Source organism: Xenopus laevis, chromosome 4S (assembly GCF_017654675.1).
Source record: "Xenopus laevis strain J_2021 chromosome 4S, Xenopus_laevis_v10.1, whole genome shotgun sequence".
In the NCBI taxonomy this organism is placed as follows: domain Eukaryota; kingdom Metazoa; phylum Chordata; class Amphibia; order Anura; family Pipidae; genus Xenopus; species Xenopus laevis.
The window spans coordinates 24,194,958-24,212,963 of NC_054378.1; the positions used below are offsets into that span (position 1 = coordinate 24,194,958).

The window sequence follows — 18,006 nt, forward strand, 5'->3', positions numbered from 1 at the left end:
ATCCTCACAGGCTCTTCTCGTTCTTCCATCAGGCCCTTATGGCATCTTGTGGCATCCAAAGCCACCATCTCTCGCTGGATTAGAGAAGCCATTCGCTAGCTTATGTGGCACGGGGGAAGTCTCCACCTCTGCAGAGAACAGCTCATTCTACCAGGGGGGGCAGTACTTCCTGAGCTTTTAGCAAACCAAGCCTCAGCAGAACAAGTTTGCTGTACGGCTACTTGGTCCTCCATTCACTCCATTACAAAGTTCTATAGTTTCAAGGTCTTTGCAGCATCTGATGTGCGCTTTGGCAGAAAGGTGCTACAGGCCTCGTCTTCTAAAAATTGTGGCCTCTCCTCTACCTGCCCTAGATAGAAGGGACAGCTTTGTTTATGTCCCCAGGGTCCCTGTGTCCCACAGAATGCAACAGAGAAAGGGGTAATTTGTGATACTCACCATTAAATTCCTTTCTCTGGGATGTCTGTGGGACACGGTGCTTCCCTCCAGGAAGCGGGCCTCTCTCGATTGTGTTTGCTGCCTAGTTCATATGTACATAGTTAGGTTCTGCTAGTTACCTATCGTTGTTAGACAAAATGAAAGCAATCAGGAAGTGGTAAAGGGGTATAGCAGCAGGGAGGAGAGGAGTCTTCTTCCTTTTCTCTAGTGTCCTGCCTCCTGCTGGTGGATGCTGTACTCCAGGGTCCCTGTGTCCCACAGACATCCCCAGAGAAAGGGATTTAACGGTGAGTATCACAAAGTCCCCTTTTCATTCTAATTATTGTTGGGCTTCTGTTTGCTATTTGCAAAAGTCTTTTGTGTAGGATTCAGTATTGTTGCCTTTTACTGTTATCTCCCTCGCCTTCATTAATTTCTAAATTATTATGTAATAACTAAGGTTGAAAATGGCAAGAGAGATTTTGCAAAAACCATCTGATTGTAAACATTTTGTCTCATTATTCCTTTCTCCTATTGGGAGAAAAGATAAATGCACCTGTCAAATGATTTTCAGAAATGTTGTACAAAACAGCTAATTTAGTATGGCTTTGCTATTTCATAGTTTGGAGTAAAAAGACATAGGGCCAGTGAGGATACTATAGGCTGCGTGGCTTTTACTGTGCACTACACTCAAACATTAGACAAAACACATTTCTAAAGGACAACCCCAATTTAAAACATACCAAACCATCTTAAAATGAGTCTCAAGAGTTTTATATACTATCTTCTTTTCTTTAAAAATATTTTATTGGATATCTGTATATTATATTAAATGGACAAAGTTTTTTAGATTTTTTTCCACAGGTAACGTTCTAATGCTCTCCTATGCAGAAGGGAGTGCTTATGTTATAGTCATGGGTATATACCTCTGTTTTTAGATAATCAGGTCTTGGAGTTATATGACTTTAGACTTTACTGTGCTGTATGTTGAGTGCACAGTTATATAGCAAGCAGAAAGTACTTGCAAAAGGACGTATCCATGAGCATTTGGAACAACAACTACAACTACGACTTTTGATAAGGTCTTGTAGCATTTACTGCCGTGCACAGGTTGTGTACATGTCAGATTTATCTTCATCATTATTATCAGGAAAAAACGATAATGGCATCACCTTTGTATTCTAGGCAGTGCGGTTCTGGCACCCAAAGAACATCATGTGCTTTAAGAAAGAGCCAGCACTTTAGGATGGAACTGCTTTTTGGCAGGCTGTTGTTTCTCCTACTCAATGTAACTGTATGTGTCACAGTGGGACCTGGATTTTACTATTGAGTACTATTCTTAGATCTACCAGGCAGCTGTTATCTTGTGTTAGGGAACTGCTATCTGGTTACCTTCCCATTGTTCTGTTGTTAGGCTGCTGGGGGGGGGGAGAAAGGGAGGGGATGATATCGCTCCAACTTTCAGTACAGCAGTAAAGAGTGACTGAAGTTTATCAGAGCACACGTCACATGACTGTGGACAGCTAGGAAACTGACATATGTCTAGCCCCATGTCAGATTTCAAATTTAAATATACAAAAAATCTGTTTGCTCTTGAGAAACGGATTTCGGTGCAGAATTCTGCTGGAGCAGCACTTTTGACTGATGTTTTTGAAAAAAACATTTTTCCCCATGAAAGTATCCCTTTGAGGATGTAGCATACTTGTGTTTGCTAAAGAAAATTTGCCCAGCAAAATAACCAGGACATTGGACTCAAATAACTGTTCTAAAATCTGCTAAGTTTTAGTTTACTCAAAGTTAAGGTTTGATTCATACAAACCACAAATTATAAGAAATATGAATGTCAATGTGAAATTGTGCCTAAACCATATCATGTCTTTTGTATGGCACAAACCAGGCAGATGCAGAACTATTTACATATTAGCAAAAGAAAGCTGAGGTTGTTGTAGCACAAACTCACTACAGGGGTTAGACTAATGCCACATGTGCTAAAACTCAGCCTGTGATTTTCAGCAGTTTAACCTATGCAGCCTCTTGCCTTGTCTAGACCCCAACCATTGCATTGGCCTGTGTTGCATGCACATGGCAAGTTTCAGTGGGCCTAGTTTTTGCCCTGTGTGGCATTAGCCTTAGAATAAAGGAAAATAAATTCAGCGGATGTTTTTCTGTGCCTAATGCAGAAAGTATGTTCACTTTGCAGCCTTTAGCCCATTTTTAACCCCTTAGATGCTGTATTCTGTATAGATATCTGAAAACGATCTGAATATATCGCGTGTCTTACAGTGCTCCTGAGTCTTTAAAAACCTCGAAACTTTCCCTAGCCTGTAATAATTTTTAGGATATTTCATAGTTGGACATCTTCCTGTATTGCCTACCAGTCTACACTGTACTGCACCAGACTTGTGACACTTGTCTACATATATTGTAAGTTAGTTCCTTTGACAAGTACATGTGACTGGTACCAGTAGTGCTTGGTCCTATTTACACCAGTTAAATAAGCATGCATATCAAACCTTTGAATCTAACAAGATACTATACAGAAGTATTCACGTTAAAAGTTCCCCATTGATGATTCATGCAATGTAATCTATTAGTGGCACTAACTCTGCATTATTCCCACTTAAGTGTTTGAAATATTTTTGGGAAAGTTAGTCTTTCATGAGCAAACTGCTTTTCTGTTTGAATCTGCACTTCATTTTTTTTTTTGGTTTGCAAGTTATTTAGATTTTTCTAACTTTTACCTTCTGTATCCTTGTCTGTTTAGGACCTTTTGTGTCCTTGTCTGTTAATAAATGAAGCTGAACCACAGTAGCTTATTGCACCCAGTCTAAAGAGCACACCTGTCTTAGAGAGCTCCTTTATGGATGGATGTGGAAAATGGGGTGAAGCAGGCCAGTTTATAGTTAAAAGGCTAGAAGAGGCTATTAACAGAAAATAGCACAACATAGCACTTAAACACTTTGGATTATTGTAATCATCACACATGCCCTGCAACACAGCAAAACACAAATCTATTGATAGCACTTAACAGATATTCTACCTATGCTGTTTTTAAGTCTGTCCTTTATAGCAATCGTCCATCCACACGCGAACAGTTTTTTCAAAATATGCCAACATTGCCTTTTTTGGTACTTTTTTCTTTTACTAACTAAAGTAATATAATGTTGTGGTGATGTGGTTCAAGCTTAAAGTGCCACAATTAGTTTATTTACTATTTTTACATATACATTAATTGTAGCCAAAAGGAATTCAATGTATCGTCATGTTTCTTTGTTTGTGTGTGCTACAGGTATTTCAAAGACTTTGGACCCAGTAACAGCACAGTTAACTAGCACAGTTGCAGCAAAAATTACTGCTGTAGAAGGCGTACTGAAGGAGAATGTCACTAAAATGGTTAAATCAAAAGTAAGTTTTAGAAGACACTTTATATTAATATATACCCCCCTCTACTCATACCATTGTTGAAAGATCTATTATATGTATATAGATTGATATTTCTATATATATATAATACATCTATAATATACAAGAGTCATGAGTATTTGCTACAAATCGTACGATTTTGTAAGTACAAGTTCCTGAGGAAGTGGGACTGTAGTTTCACAGAACATGTTGAACCCCTGTATTAACGCACACAATGCAGTTTGCAGCTCACTGAGTAGTTATTGGTGGGAAGGGAGCAGGTTTGGAATGCTCTTAGATTTTTAGATCATGCTCAAATAGATTGGCAGGTGTGGCCTAGAAATATGTAATTAATAAATATTGGAATGGAGATAGCTTTGAACTGGCAACATATGCAACTGAGCAGTTTAGGTAATTCAGATATTAACTGTGAAAAAGCAAGAGGCCTCACCTCTAGGCTGTAGGAATTACATTTTTATTTGTTTCTATGCAAATGTTTTTCTTTTTTACTGGAAGCAGAGACTGTGGTATGCTGTTCCTAATGAAATAAAGATTATGATTCAGACACGAGTAGCTTATGTCCATACAGCTGTAGATTCGGTTTCTGTGTATCACCCTGAAATATCGTAATCACATTCAATATTTAGTGAATTAAACAGCTCCAGGCAGTAATTAACAAACTGCAATGTGTTTTTATTAGCAGTGTGCCTACAGCTCTGCTTGGAGTGGTTTGATTCACTTAATGTTGAATGTATGCTGTTCCTAATGTTGAAGTGTTGAAAACATGGGCATCCACAAATATGGTCAAGTAGGGACATATGCCCTCCCCCTGGACTTTGTACCACATAAGAAAGGATATATATTTCCCTAAAGTACATCTCTGGGTTAGTCACTATTGGTTTAATTGCTAATTATTTTCCAATGTGATCATGTATAATTTCTCTTCCAGGTAAAACTCAAAAGTTGCTGCTAGAAGGCCACCAGTAATTCATGTTTAATTTTTTTTCCAGAATGTTACTGATGCAATTGGTCGAGTAGCTGCAGATTCTCTTCAAGCAGTGATTCAGTCTGCATACAGAGAAGCTTTTCAAAGTATTGTACTTCCTGCCTTTGAGAGGAGCTGTCAGTCCATGTTTCAGCAAATAAACAATAGTTTCAAGCAAGGCACCCAGGAATGTAAGAAACTCTTTCTCTGATTGACATACTATACAATAACAGGCAATTTTCCTCAATAAATATATTATGTATGTAATGCTTACGAGTATAACTGCTGGGTCTAAACCATTTAGACAATTCCAGTTAAACAAAGAGAAACACTCACAAGTCCAGGAATACGTTGCAAACAAGATTCTTCCAACGTTAATTTATTCAGATCAAAAATGGAGGAATAAATGTTCCATTCCTTTTGTCATTGGCACTGCTCATAAAAGAGTAATCCCTAAGTGCACAATTTAAGACAAACCACTCCATTTACAGTCTATTCTTGTGTCACATCTGACAGAGTACAAATCTGACATCACTGCACTATTTCATTGGTTTGGGCAACCAGATATTGAATTAGATTAAATAGATATGTGTCCAACCCAACTTCATATCTTGCATGCGTTTGCAAGTCACTTCAGACAAAGTCTGTAATGGGCATGTCAGTCTATTGATAAAGATACACCAGTCCAAAGTATTTCATAGAACAAATCCACAATGCATCACAATCACACTTTAAAATATTAGAAGAATGTTCCTAGACCAATGATGTGGTAACAGGGAACTTAATTGTCAGACTTATGTTATAGACATAACCCAATCAGTATGGAGATTTCATATAATAGACTACAAAGGTACTCAAGCAAGCAGGGCCAAGCCAAGCCTACTGAGTGCCCTCAGCAACCTGACCACCCCCTGGGGAGAGCAATGGAGGGGAGGAAAGGGAGAGCGACAGAGGGGAGGGAGGGAGAAGAGAGAAAGGAGGGTTGGGAACATGGACTAGGAGTAGACAGAAGACACTTGAACAGGTACCTGCCCAGCACCCCCTTGTCGTTGCGCGTTAGGCAGGTGCCTCTTCTGCCTACCCCTAGTCCTGGCCCTGCCAGCAAGTGCAATCATTAGCTATAGGTGGAAATTTTCCTACATGCAAAAGTTCTGTTAAAGGGGTGTTTATCTTTTATTATTTGTGGTTTTTAAGTTATTTACCTTTTTTATTCAGAAACTCTCCAGTTCACAGCTTCTGTAATCTGGTTGCCAGGGTCTAAATTACCCTAGCAACCATTCACTGATTTGAATAAGAGACTGGGATATGAATAGGAGAGGGCCTGAATACAAAGAAGAGTAATAAAAAGTAAGAATAAATCTGCATCCTTACAGAGCATTTGATTTGTAGATGGGGGTCAGTGAGCCCCATTTGGAAGCTGGAATCAGAAGGCAAATAATTTAAAAATTATAAAAATAAAATAATAAAGGGCAATTGAAAACTTATTTATAATAAGCTATTCTCTAACATATTAAAAGTTAAATGAAATGCAAATCATTCATTTAAGGCTTAGGTGTAGCAGCATCTACCAAACTGTTGTTTTTGCTTTTTAAAAGAAAAGCATATGCTAGTTTCTCAGAGAACAGAAGTCCATATTAAGGATCATCCCCCTGTATATGCCAATTCTTCAAGATTATTTCTTTAATCTTGTTAGTTTGCGGGCTGTAGGTCTGGACACATGCTATACATTCCTTTTGATGATATACATTCCATTTACCATGGAAATTATATTCTCTGGTAATTTCTTGTGCTTTCTGTTCTGCAATTTGATGAGTTTTTTCAATATTCACCATCAGTTTTTTTTTAATCAGTTAATTTGTTTGATAATCTTTACTCATTACTGACAATCCTGTTGTGTAGGCATTTAGAATTTTCAAAAATGTTCAACAATTTAATTTCAGAATTTATCTTATAAACATAAGAAGAATGAAATGTAGCCCCCCGTAGCTGTTTTTTTGCACATGGGGTAGCATTATGTCCAACAGGGTTACCAAAAATGGCCTGAGTTCCTTTTTTCAGGTTCTGCAATTAATTGCACAATATATGTGAACAGTTTGAATTTTGAGTGGAAAAAAAAATTAAATACACTAAAGTCCTGCATGGTCAAGGGTTTCTTGTTGCTAATCATAATCATTTATTTATATTGCACAAAACTTCATTCATTTTGCTAATAAAGCAAGATTTGGTGCACTTTTTTTTAACTTTTGATACAGATATGCAACAGCTGGAAGCTCATCTGAGAAGCAGAAAAATAAATGAGCAGGAAACACGTGACCCTCTGGTTACACAGCTCCAACAGATGGTAGATTCCCTTCAAACCATAACAGACACGCTGGCTTCCAATATTACTAGCAATGTACGGTCTGAAGTTCAACACCAGCTACACATTGCAGTGGGAAAGTAAGTTGTATACTTTTTGAACAAATGCAGCATAACTCTAGAATTTGTGGCTTAATTGCTAGCAACTTTCCCCTGCCAAAAAATATTATCTAAAATATTTTCTATTAGTAATAGACAGAAAAACTCCATTTATAATAACATCAATCAATTACATCAATATACCTTATCTTCCTAATCCTAATAGTATTACTCAGTATTACTGTTATAAAAATCAATTGTATTTGTGGTAATATATATATATATATATATATATATATATATATAACAAACAAGGGAAAGTTGTGCTCACCGCTATTTTTTAAAAAACCATTAGGCGGGGGTGCAATGAGGGTGTGACCACAAAATACATATAGTCAACTACTATATATATATATATATATATATATATATATCGATATGTGGTTGTTGGAATAAATTTTGCTTTTTGTACTCATATGACTGACCCGTGAGTGCTTTCATCTGGTGGAGTATGAGGATTTTGGTGAGCACCCGGTAATTTTTTGCATTGAGTGGTGCGTGCCGATAAGTGGAGAGATATATATATATATATATATATATATATATATATATATATATATATATATATATATATATATATATATATATATATATATATATATATATATATATATATATATATATATATATATATATATTGTTTCCGATACAACCATGGTCAAAATCTTTGCATTTTTCAAGTCATAGATTTGTAACGCTGAAATCATAAGGTTGCCTTTACACATCCTTAGTAAGACCTCACCTTCTGTACATTTGCAACTTTGGTAGCGAGATCACAGTAAGGATATAAACTTGATGATACAAAGACCTGCTTCTAAAAGGGTAAAAATCCCCATGAAATAAGAGGAATGGTATATTATTTGTAGCAAATCCAATATTTTGGATGTAATATGTTGTTTAAAATGAGATTAAAAAGGTTATTGTTTGTAAATGCCTTAATTCTATTATGTACAAAGCATTACAAAAATGCATAAGCTAAGGACAAAGAAATGTAAAGAAAGTTTAAAGGAGACCTAAACCCTAAAAATGATTATGGCTAGAAATGCCATATACAGGTATGGGATCTATTTGTCCAGATGCTTGTGACCTGGGGTTTTCCAGATAATGGATCTTTCCGTAATTTGGATTTTCATGCCTTAAGCCCACTAGAAAGTCATTATCATTAAATAAACCCAATAGGCCTGTTTTGCTTCCAATAAGGATTGATTATATCTTAGTTTGAAGCAAGTACATGGTACTGTTTGTTTTTATCACAGAGAAAAAGGAAATCAGTTTTTAAAATTTGGATTATTTGGATAAAAAGGAATCCATGGGAGACATTGTTTCCATATTTTGAAACTTTCTGAATAATGGATTACCGGATAACAGGTCCCATACCCTGTATTATATATTGAACTTATTGACCCATCTTAAAGGTTCAGCATCTCTATAATAGTAATGATCCAGGCTTTCAAAGTTGTCACAGGAATTTGTCATCTTGGATTTTGTTAGGTGTGTCTACAAAACTCACATGCTCACATGGGCTTTGAGCAGCTGTTGAGAAGCTAAGCTTAGGGGTTGTCACAAACCATCAAGCAGAAAAAGAGGATGGAAATGAGAATGTCATATAAACTGATCCTTTCAGGGCTGATTATGTTGGTTTCTGAGCTGCCATGTACCATTAATCTGATTTACTAATCAGCCTTATATGGTGACATTTGTATTATATATATTCAGTGTATTGTGAGTCGGTCCCTAAACTCAGGTAAGTGACAGCAACACAGAGCATGTGCATTAAATCAGCAGAAACAAAGATGGGGAGCTGCTGGTGCAATTCTGGAGGCACCGATCTTTGCTGCTAAAGGTCTGTGGTTGCCTTGGGTTGGTATAGAAGCCAAAACCTTAATGTACAATTTCTGCCCTTCTTTAGTTGAGCTTAAAGGGGAAGGAGACCTAGTCGGCGCAAACCCCCCACCCCCCCTCCCGTTTGTTGCCCACCCTCCCTCCTCCCCCCTGGCCTACCCGTCCCGCTGGGCAAATGCCCCTAACTTGTTACTTACCCTTGTAACTTGTTACTTACGCAATCTTTTTCCTGCTTTGAACGGCGTATGCGCAGTAGATCCGTACTGGCGAAATTATCCTACTGCGCATGCGCCAAAACTCCGTTCAAAGCAGGAAGAAGATCGCGTGGAAGAAGATGTTGTCTGTGAACTCCCTGGACTGGACTTGCGCAGAAGGGTAAGTAACAAGTTAGGGGCATTTGCCCAGCGGGACGGGTAGGCCAGGGGGGGAGGAGGGAGGGTGGGCAACACACGGGAGGGGGGGTGGGGGGTTTGTGCCGACTAGGTTTCCTTCCCCTTTAAGTTCTCCTTAAGCTCAGAGTACCAGTAGCTTAGAGTCAAGGGCCTTGTGAAGTAGAGTATTTACATCTTGCTGCACCGATTTGTAGTATTTTCATATCCTGCAATTTCTCCTCATTCCTACTCAAAAGTTTTGCCTTGATGTCACTGCACTTTATGTTTGTGGCCAAACCCTCCCTGCCCAATGTAAGGGGATGTGCAGGCAAAACCTTAATAAGCCCTGTGTCTGGCAATTTTTATCTTATTATTTCTGACTAAGCTATGATATGTGGATCACACAACCAGCTTCTGAATCATCTCTGACCCTGCAAGTACTGCCTTTTTTAGCCGGTATGAAACAAAGCTTCATGTTTCTTTGATAAGACATGGTTCCAATATGCTTCTTGCTTGGCTCTCAAGAAAATCTTTGCAAAGGTCAGTGGGACCTAAGTTGGCAATAAGTTTGGAAATATAAGGTTTTGTGGGCGGGGGGGGACTTATTTGAGACACATTAGAACAATCCATATTAAGTATACTATACTTAGATGTTTAAGTAACGTCTTAAAGAATAATACCCTCTAAAGTTATATTTTGTTTTTTTATTTTGTTATACGTGAATGCAGGCAAAATGTGAATTTGACAAAAAAACTAAAAAAAACTAACTAAGGATTTTGGGGCTGTGCTGTTCGTTTAAATGTTGCGGTTTTTGAGTAAAATATAATATATATTTTATGAAAATGCACACCTATTTTCATGCTGTTAATATTTTGAAATGCTTCTTTTTTGTTACCAGCATCTGACAAACATGCATTCAGTTCACCACTGTTAACACAAACCGAACAAAATTCCTTTAAATGGACAGTATACACCCTTTTTAACACAAGTGCAACAAATATGGCATGTGCTGAACATACTTTTTGCCTTTTGTATTAACTAAGAAATACATATGTTTTATGTTATTTCTTGCACTAAACAAGAAAAATAAACCAGTTTCACTTTGCACTTCCTGGTTTTGCAGAGCACAGGAAGGGAAACTTAACGGCATGTGGATTTTTAAAAAAATATTTTTATTTTTGCCACAAGCATTTATACAATGAAGATGGGGTTCGTCTACACACTGCGACCTTTCCCAATTATAGTCAAGTAATATACAAGGTGCTCTAACTAATGGATTGTATCCTGCCAGCTCCTTGGATATGTACTAAGTAGTGAATCTATAGACATGGAAAATTTCTTGTTGTTGTAAGGGAGGTAAAATTGAATACATTTTGCCTAAGTAGTGAAAAGGATCTCAACTCTCTCTATTGAGGTTGGCTTCCAACCAGTACATACGGTAGGCAAAATCAGGCTTTATGGTCATCATGTTTAAGGATGGGGGTATCCTGTATTTGATAATCAACAAGTCAATTGTATTATTGTAGGGAGAATGCCAGCATATGCAACTTTTCTTATGTATATGGGTTTACATAAGGACACGACTACCATATACACCCAAAGTAAATTCAAAAAGTCAACAAATGGCACCAAAATGTATACTACAGTGTTATACTCACAGTTTTATATTGTTGTGTTATAAACGCCACTTGTTTTAATTTAACATGTTTTAACTGAAGGAACCTTAGAGATGAATTCTGTGTTAAGTTCTTTTATTAGATATAATCTTGCCCACTACACACAAAAAATATTCATTAATAAATATAAACAATTGCAGTGTAAGCAATGTATATGTCAGATTTCAAGTGAATTTGATACAAAAACATATAATACAAAAATTAATTTTGGTTGTTTGTTTTGCAGCATGCAGGACTCTATCCTATCACAGGTACAAAGAGTCATCAAGGAGGAAGTGAGCCATGCTATGAAAGAGCAGCAAGCAGCTGTCACATCCAGTATTATGCAAGCTATGAGATCTGCAGCAGGAACACCTGTCCCGTCCTCACATATGGATTTTCACTCCCAGCAGACACACATCCTGCAGCTTATGCAGCAAGGTCAAATCAACCAGGCTTTCCAGCAGGTACATGTTTCTTTTAGCAAATGTTCTCATTGCAATTTGGGAATATGTGTCAGTTAAGGTGGGGGGATATAACCATTCAAGTTACATAAATATGATGTGTAGACCTGTAGGCACAAAAGTCACCAGGATCATTGGGCGAAATCCTTTTAACTGCCTACCAAAGACTATTGGGTATATGTTATTATTTTTGTAAGGAAGTTTTGATCCTTGTCACACTATGGGCACTGACCCTGATCTAGTGAGCAGCGTAGAATTCCCTGTTACTTTGTTACTTTATTTGGAATAGTCCCTGTCCGCTCTACTGTGTTCTTGTGGAGTTGCAGTCAAAATTACATTGCACCAGTTTGGATAGGGAGCTGTAGGCAACATAGCCCTTGGTGGTGGGCAATAAGTAGGCATAAAGGATATCAAGATTGATTTTTACATTCTCAAAGGAACAATAAAATAATATCACTATAAACCATCTACTGTGGTTATCTTCTAAATCGTGATGGGATTGCTTTTATTTACATCTGCTTCTTGCTGCTTCAATTCTTATTAGTACTTGGCTAGAAAGTGATGCTTTCCATTTTATACTCTTAACTTTCAGACCAAGAAACTAGACAGCCTCTCTATGCATTCACAAAGCAGTGCAGTCAAAAGCTATGGTCCAGGTTATAGTCCTTTTTGTGTCTCTGCTTTAGGGCAGAGACACAGCCCAGCGACAAATCTCCTCTTCATCGGCGGGCGACTAATCTCCCCGAACTGCCTCCCACTGCTACAATGTAAATCGCCGGCAGGATGGCACTCGGATCGCTTTGTTTTCCGAAGTTGCCTCACGAGGAAACTTCTGGTGACTTCGGAAAACGAAGCACTCCGAGTGCCATCCCGCCAGCGATTTAGATTCTAGCTGGCAGGAAGAGGCGATTTATCGCCGGGCGACTACAGTTAGGTCCATAAATATTTGGACAGAGACAACTTTTTTTCTAATTTTGGTTCTGTACATTACCACAATGAATTTTAAATGAAACAACTCAGTTAAACTGCAGACATTCAGCTTTAATTCATTGGGTTGAGCAAAAAGATTGCATAAAAATGTGTGGAACTAAAGCCTTTTTTTAACACAATCACTTCATTTCAGGGGCTCAAAAGCAAGTGGATAATTGACTCAAAGGCTATTTCATGGGCAGGTGTGGGCAATTCCTTCGTTATGTCATTATCAATGAAGCAGATAAAAGCCCTGGAGTTGATTTGAGGGGGGATTATATGTGGAAGATTTTGCTGTGAACAGACAACATGCGGTCAAAGGAGCTCTCCATGCAGGTGAAACAAGCCATCCTTAAAGGAATAGTTCAGTGTGAAAATAAAAACTGTGTAAATAGACAGGCTGTGCAAAATAAAAAATGTTTCTAATATAGTTAGTTAGCCAAAAATGTAAGTATATGTATAAAGGCTGGAGTGAACAGATGTCTAATAAAACAGCCAGAATCCAACTTCCTGCTTTTCAGCTCTATAACTCTGAGCTAGTCAGCGACTTGAAGGGGGGCCACATGGTACATTTCTGTTCAGTGAGTTTGTAATTGATCCTCAGCATTCAGTTCAGATTCAAAAGCAACAGATATGACCCATGTGGCCCCCCTCAAGTCTCTGATTGGTTACTGCCTGGTAACCAAGGTAACCAGTCAGTGTAAACCAGTCAGTGTAAACCAAGAGAGCTGAAAAGCAGGAAGTATTGTCCTGACTGACTTGTTATACATCAAATCACTCCAGCCTTTATACATTACATTTTTGGCTAACTAACTATATTAGAAACATTTTTTATTTTGCACAGCCTATCTATTTACCCAATTTTTATTTTTACACTGAACAATTCCTTTAAGCTGCACAAACAGAAAAAACCCATCCGAGAAATTGCTACAATATTAGGAGTGGCAAAATCTACAGTTTGGTACATCCTGAGAAAGAAAGAAAGCACTGGTGAACTCGGCAACGCAAAAAGACCTGGACGTCCACGGAAGGCAACAGTGGTGGATGATCGCAGAATCATTTCCATGGTGAAGAGAAACCCCTCTCAACAACCAAACAAGTGAACAACACTCTCTGTGAGGTAGGCATATCGATATCCAAGTTTACCATAAAGAGAAGACTGCATGAAAATAAATACAGAGGGTGCACTGCAAGGTGCAAGCCACTCATAAGCATCAATAATAGAAAGGCTAGATTGGCCTTTGCTAAAAAAAAAAAAACATCTAAAAAAGCCAGCACAGTTCTGGTAAAATATTCTTTGGACAGATGAAACCAAGATCAACCTCTGCCAGAATGATGGCAAGAAAAAAGTATGGAGAAGGCGTGGAACAGCTCATGATCCAAAGCATACCACATCTCTATAAAACATGGTGGAGGCAGTGTGATGGCTTGGACGGGCATGGCTGCCGGTGGCACTGAGACACTAGTGTTTATCGATGAATTGACACAGGACAGAAGTAGCCGAATAATTTCTGAGGGGTTCAGAGACATACTGTCTGCTCAAATCCAGCTAAATGCTAATTGATTGTGAGGCGTTTCATAATACAGATGGACAATGACCCAAAACATACAGCCAAAGCAACCCAGGAGTTTATTAAAGCAAAGAAGTGGAATAATTTTGAATGTCCAAGTCAGTCACCTGCTCTGAACCCAATTGAGCTGCATTTTCACTTGTTGAACTGAACTTCGGACAGAAAGGCCCACAAACAAACGGCAACTGAAAGCCACTGAAGGCCTGGCAGATCATTAAAAAGGAGATGATGTCTGGTGATGTCTATGAGTTCTAGACTTCAGGCTTTCATTGCCAGCAAAGGGTTTTCAACCAAGTATTAGAAATTAACATTTTATTTTCAGTTTTTTAATTTGTCCAATTGCTTTTAAGCCCCCGAAATGAAGTGATTGTGTTAAAAAAGGGTGTTAAAAAAGGATGCCTCACAAGGAAACTTCAGACGTCTTCGGTAAACGAATCGCCGCATGTGCTTAGCGCCGGCGATTTTTAATTTTACCCAGCGCAAGAGTGAGGGAAGGCATTCAGGGAGATTGGTTGCCGCAAAGACGAGGCGATTAGTCGCCAGGCGACTAAATCTCCCCGAATCGCCCAGTGTGACCTTACCCTGTGGCACATTTGATATTTGACTGATTCCAAAAATATTTGCTTCTATATATACTTAATAGCATTATCTTTAAAAAGCAAGTTACTTTTCACAGCATATGCAAACTTTGAGAAGAAAATGATAAGTAATATAAAGCACAAGAGCTCTTTATCTAATCTCTTTTCTGTACTTTTCTTTTAATAGGGTAATTAAAAAGAACCTTTCGTATGCAGCAATTGACCTTTTTTTATTTCCACAGGCACTGACAGCCTCAGACCTAAATCTTATCCTTTATGTTTGTGAGACCGTAGACCCACAACAAGTATTTGGGCAACATCCATGCCCTCTCACACAGCCTGTCCTCCTGTCCCTAATTCAGCAACTATCATTTGACATTGGCAGTCGTACTGAAATTAAGCTCAAGTAAGTACATTTAAAGGTAATAATTTTAACTTGTAAGGCAAAGTCCTGTGCACATTGCATATAGTTTTTGCTCCATATATAGCAAGGGCAATACTTTGAAATCAATTGAAAACACACCAGTAGCATTTTTTTCTTTATGTACATGTATGATATAGGAAATATTTGTACATGTAATTTAGGTAGATATTATTTTTTAGTTATTTTCAAGTCATGTAGGTAGTTATAATTATTAATGTGTTAAAAATAATAAACAGTTGCACTGGGCATTTTCCTCTGCAAAGAGAATATCTGGGACTGTTTTCATGGCACTATGGAACATGCACAGTCAGTTTTGTGTTGCATTAGGTAACTTCTGAGAAGGAGGCCATTAGCTTAACTTTTCATTTTTGGGCAGTCAGCTCTGCAGTGATTGTAGCAGAGCAGGGGCACATAACCTAGATTGATAACCCATAGATGATAAATTTTTGCCTTAAATTAAGAAATATCAACCTGTGCATAAGTGAATTTTAATTAAGGCTTGGGGAGGCTAAGCCTAGTCCATTGTAAATGTACCCTAACATGCCTGCATTATTGTGCACCAGGGAGAGAGCAGGGGTTCTGTGCCTAGGGATGCGATGGAGAAGGTATGCAAGATTAAGACCGTAATAATCCATGTTGCATGCCACCTTGCTGTCCCAGTAGTTCAATCTTCCTTGGTTCCTATGCTCCCACTTTACTGCTCCACCCTGCCCTGCTTCCCAGTGTAAGTGGTCGCCTAGCAGGGACAGAGGCTACATGGAGCTTAATCCTCTGTTCTAGGAAACTAAAGCAGAGAGCAAGAGAAGGTGTGGAGCATAACTTTTAATAAGCACACTGCTACTCATTTATGCAACATAGCTGTATATGGGAGCTAAAGCGATAGTTTGCTTTGCAAGGTTTCGCATAGCTGTATTGAATTGTAGATTTTTATAAAACTTCCTAATAATCGAGAGACAAGTTATGGAATCGATCATTAACTGCTCATACAGAGGCAAAGCTATGGAACCGAATGGAATAGAAAAAGTTTACATTTTAAAGGAAACGTTTTTTTAATATTACTTTGTACTACTACAAACTGCATTTTTTACTTTAGTAATTGTAACTTTACTAACTTTATCAAGATTCATCTGTGTGACAAAAATGAAAAAAAAATATTGTTGTTAAGTCTACTTATAGTATAAAGCATATATAACATATAGATACTTAATGTTTTTTAGCCTCCCAAACTAAAAAATTACCAGCCGCCTATGAACCTATTCTTTTTTTTTTTTTTTTTTTTTTTTTTTCTTTTGAAATTCTTTTTATTGAGAACCTATTCTTTAGGTGCATGTGTTTGTATCACTCAGGATCACAGATTCTTTATCAACTGTGGAAGCCCTCATCATCTGATCATACGATATTACTTTTGCTACTGTTTAACACCTTACAATTTTTTTGTCATTAGTTATGTGGAAGAAGCAGTGATGCATTTAGATCACAGCGATCCTGTGACTAGAGACCACATGGGGACCGTTTTAAGTCAAGTGCGTCAGAAACTTTACCAATTCATGCAAGCTGAACCTCAGAATGCTTTACAAAAGCCTGCTCGACGTCTGTTGATAATGCTACAAGGACTGGCAACTCCTACACTGAGTTAGAGATTCCTGTAATGAATATATTTAATTAAGACCCAAAATAACAAACATGTTCAGGCAATTCCCAATCTCATCTCTTTTTCTGGTTGAGATGAAAAATGAAAGCATTTATTTTAGTATACGTCCTGCCATGTGTAATATTCCAAGTCTTTTGACTGATTTAAAAGCGTTTTCTATCTTCCAGTTCTCACTTGAGCTGTATCATTTATTTTGAATCTATACACAGATTTTTACTTCATGTTCCTGTTATTCCTGTTTGATATTATATATCTTTAGCAATTATATTACAGAGTCTGGTATGTTCAACAGATTCATTGCTGTCTCCATATGCTCCTAAGCTGTTTAGGATGTTTTCACAATAATTTGGTTTCTTTTAAAGTTTAAATAAGTCATAGAAATCTGAAAAGTTTATATTTGTTAGGCTGAATTTTATCTCGTGTTATTTTGTGCCTGTATCCATACCAATAAAGCATTGTTTTCATTCTAACATGGCTACCTGTTTCACGAAACAAAACCATAAAGTTCTTTGGTTTCATCTTGTCTTAAGACAAGACTCATCTTTGAATGACATTTTTAGCACTGGGGTCAGAAGTTAAATTTTATCCAGGTAATGAATGATCTTTAAGGATATGTCCTCCCTGTGCTTGTGTGGGATTCATATGGTACTTCTGTTTCCCCCACATGCAAGAAAGTTAATTGGCTCCTGAAAAAATGGCCCATAGTTTGTGTGAATGTCATGGTAAACATAGGTTGCCACTGGAGCAGGGAATGATGTGAACAATATTATAATTTCTGTACAGCACTTTGGAAGAGGTTGGCTCTATTTCAGTAAAGAATAATGAATTTAAATGTCATGTATACAGCTCCATACTTTCTATATAGGCACCTGAGGGGTAGCTCACCTTTAAAAGTCGCCCGCACTAAAAATTTAAGACTGTAGAGGGCATATCTCCTTAAAATTGCTGGCTAAAACTGATGGTAAAACATACTCATTCCCAAGTCACCTGAAGTTTCCTCGCAAGGCAACTTCAGAAGAACTAAGTGTTGCGTAGGTGTTAACTTCACCAATTTCAATTATAGCTGGTGGAGAACCATTCTAATACAATCAAGGCACCATGGTAGCAGGATATTGTTATAATGTCACTGCTAGAGGCTGATCTAAAACTGAACCAAACTATCTCAGTACCCGAGGATGCATTCCATCTGACCCTGGTGCTTTGTTCACATTAATTTTGAG

At 37.8% G+C, this 18,006-nt stretch overlaps 1 protein-coding gene across 4 annotated transcripts in view; it reads left to right on the forward strand.

Moving 5' to 3' along the window:
- Positions 1–17,256, forward strand: part of edc4.S (enhancer of mRNA decapping 4 S homeolog) — a 78,727-nt gene extending 61,471 nt beyond the window's left edge. For all 4 annotated transcript variants that reach the window (XM_018260407.2, XM_041561082.1, XM_018260406.2 and 1 more), the window contains 6 exons: positions 3,707–3,822; positions 4,830–4,995; positions 7,057–7,243; positions 11,377–11,596; positions 14,954–15,117; positions 16,580–17,256. In XM_018260407.2, coding sequence (XP_018115896.1) covers positions 3,707–3,822; positions 4,830–4,995; positions 7,057–7,243; positions 11,377–11,596; positions 14,954–15,117; positions 16,580–16,772 — 1,046 coding nt within the window. In that variant the 3' untranslated portion in view covers positions 16,773–17,256. The remainder of the gene's footprint in view (positions 1–3,706; positions 3,823–4,829; positions 4,996–7,056; positions 7,244–11,376; positions 11,597–14,953; positions 15,118–16,579) is intronic.
- Positions 17,257–18,006: the final 750 nt, after the last annotated feature.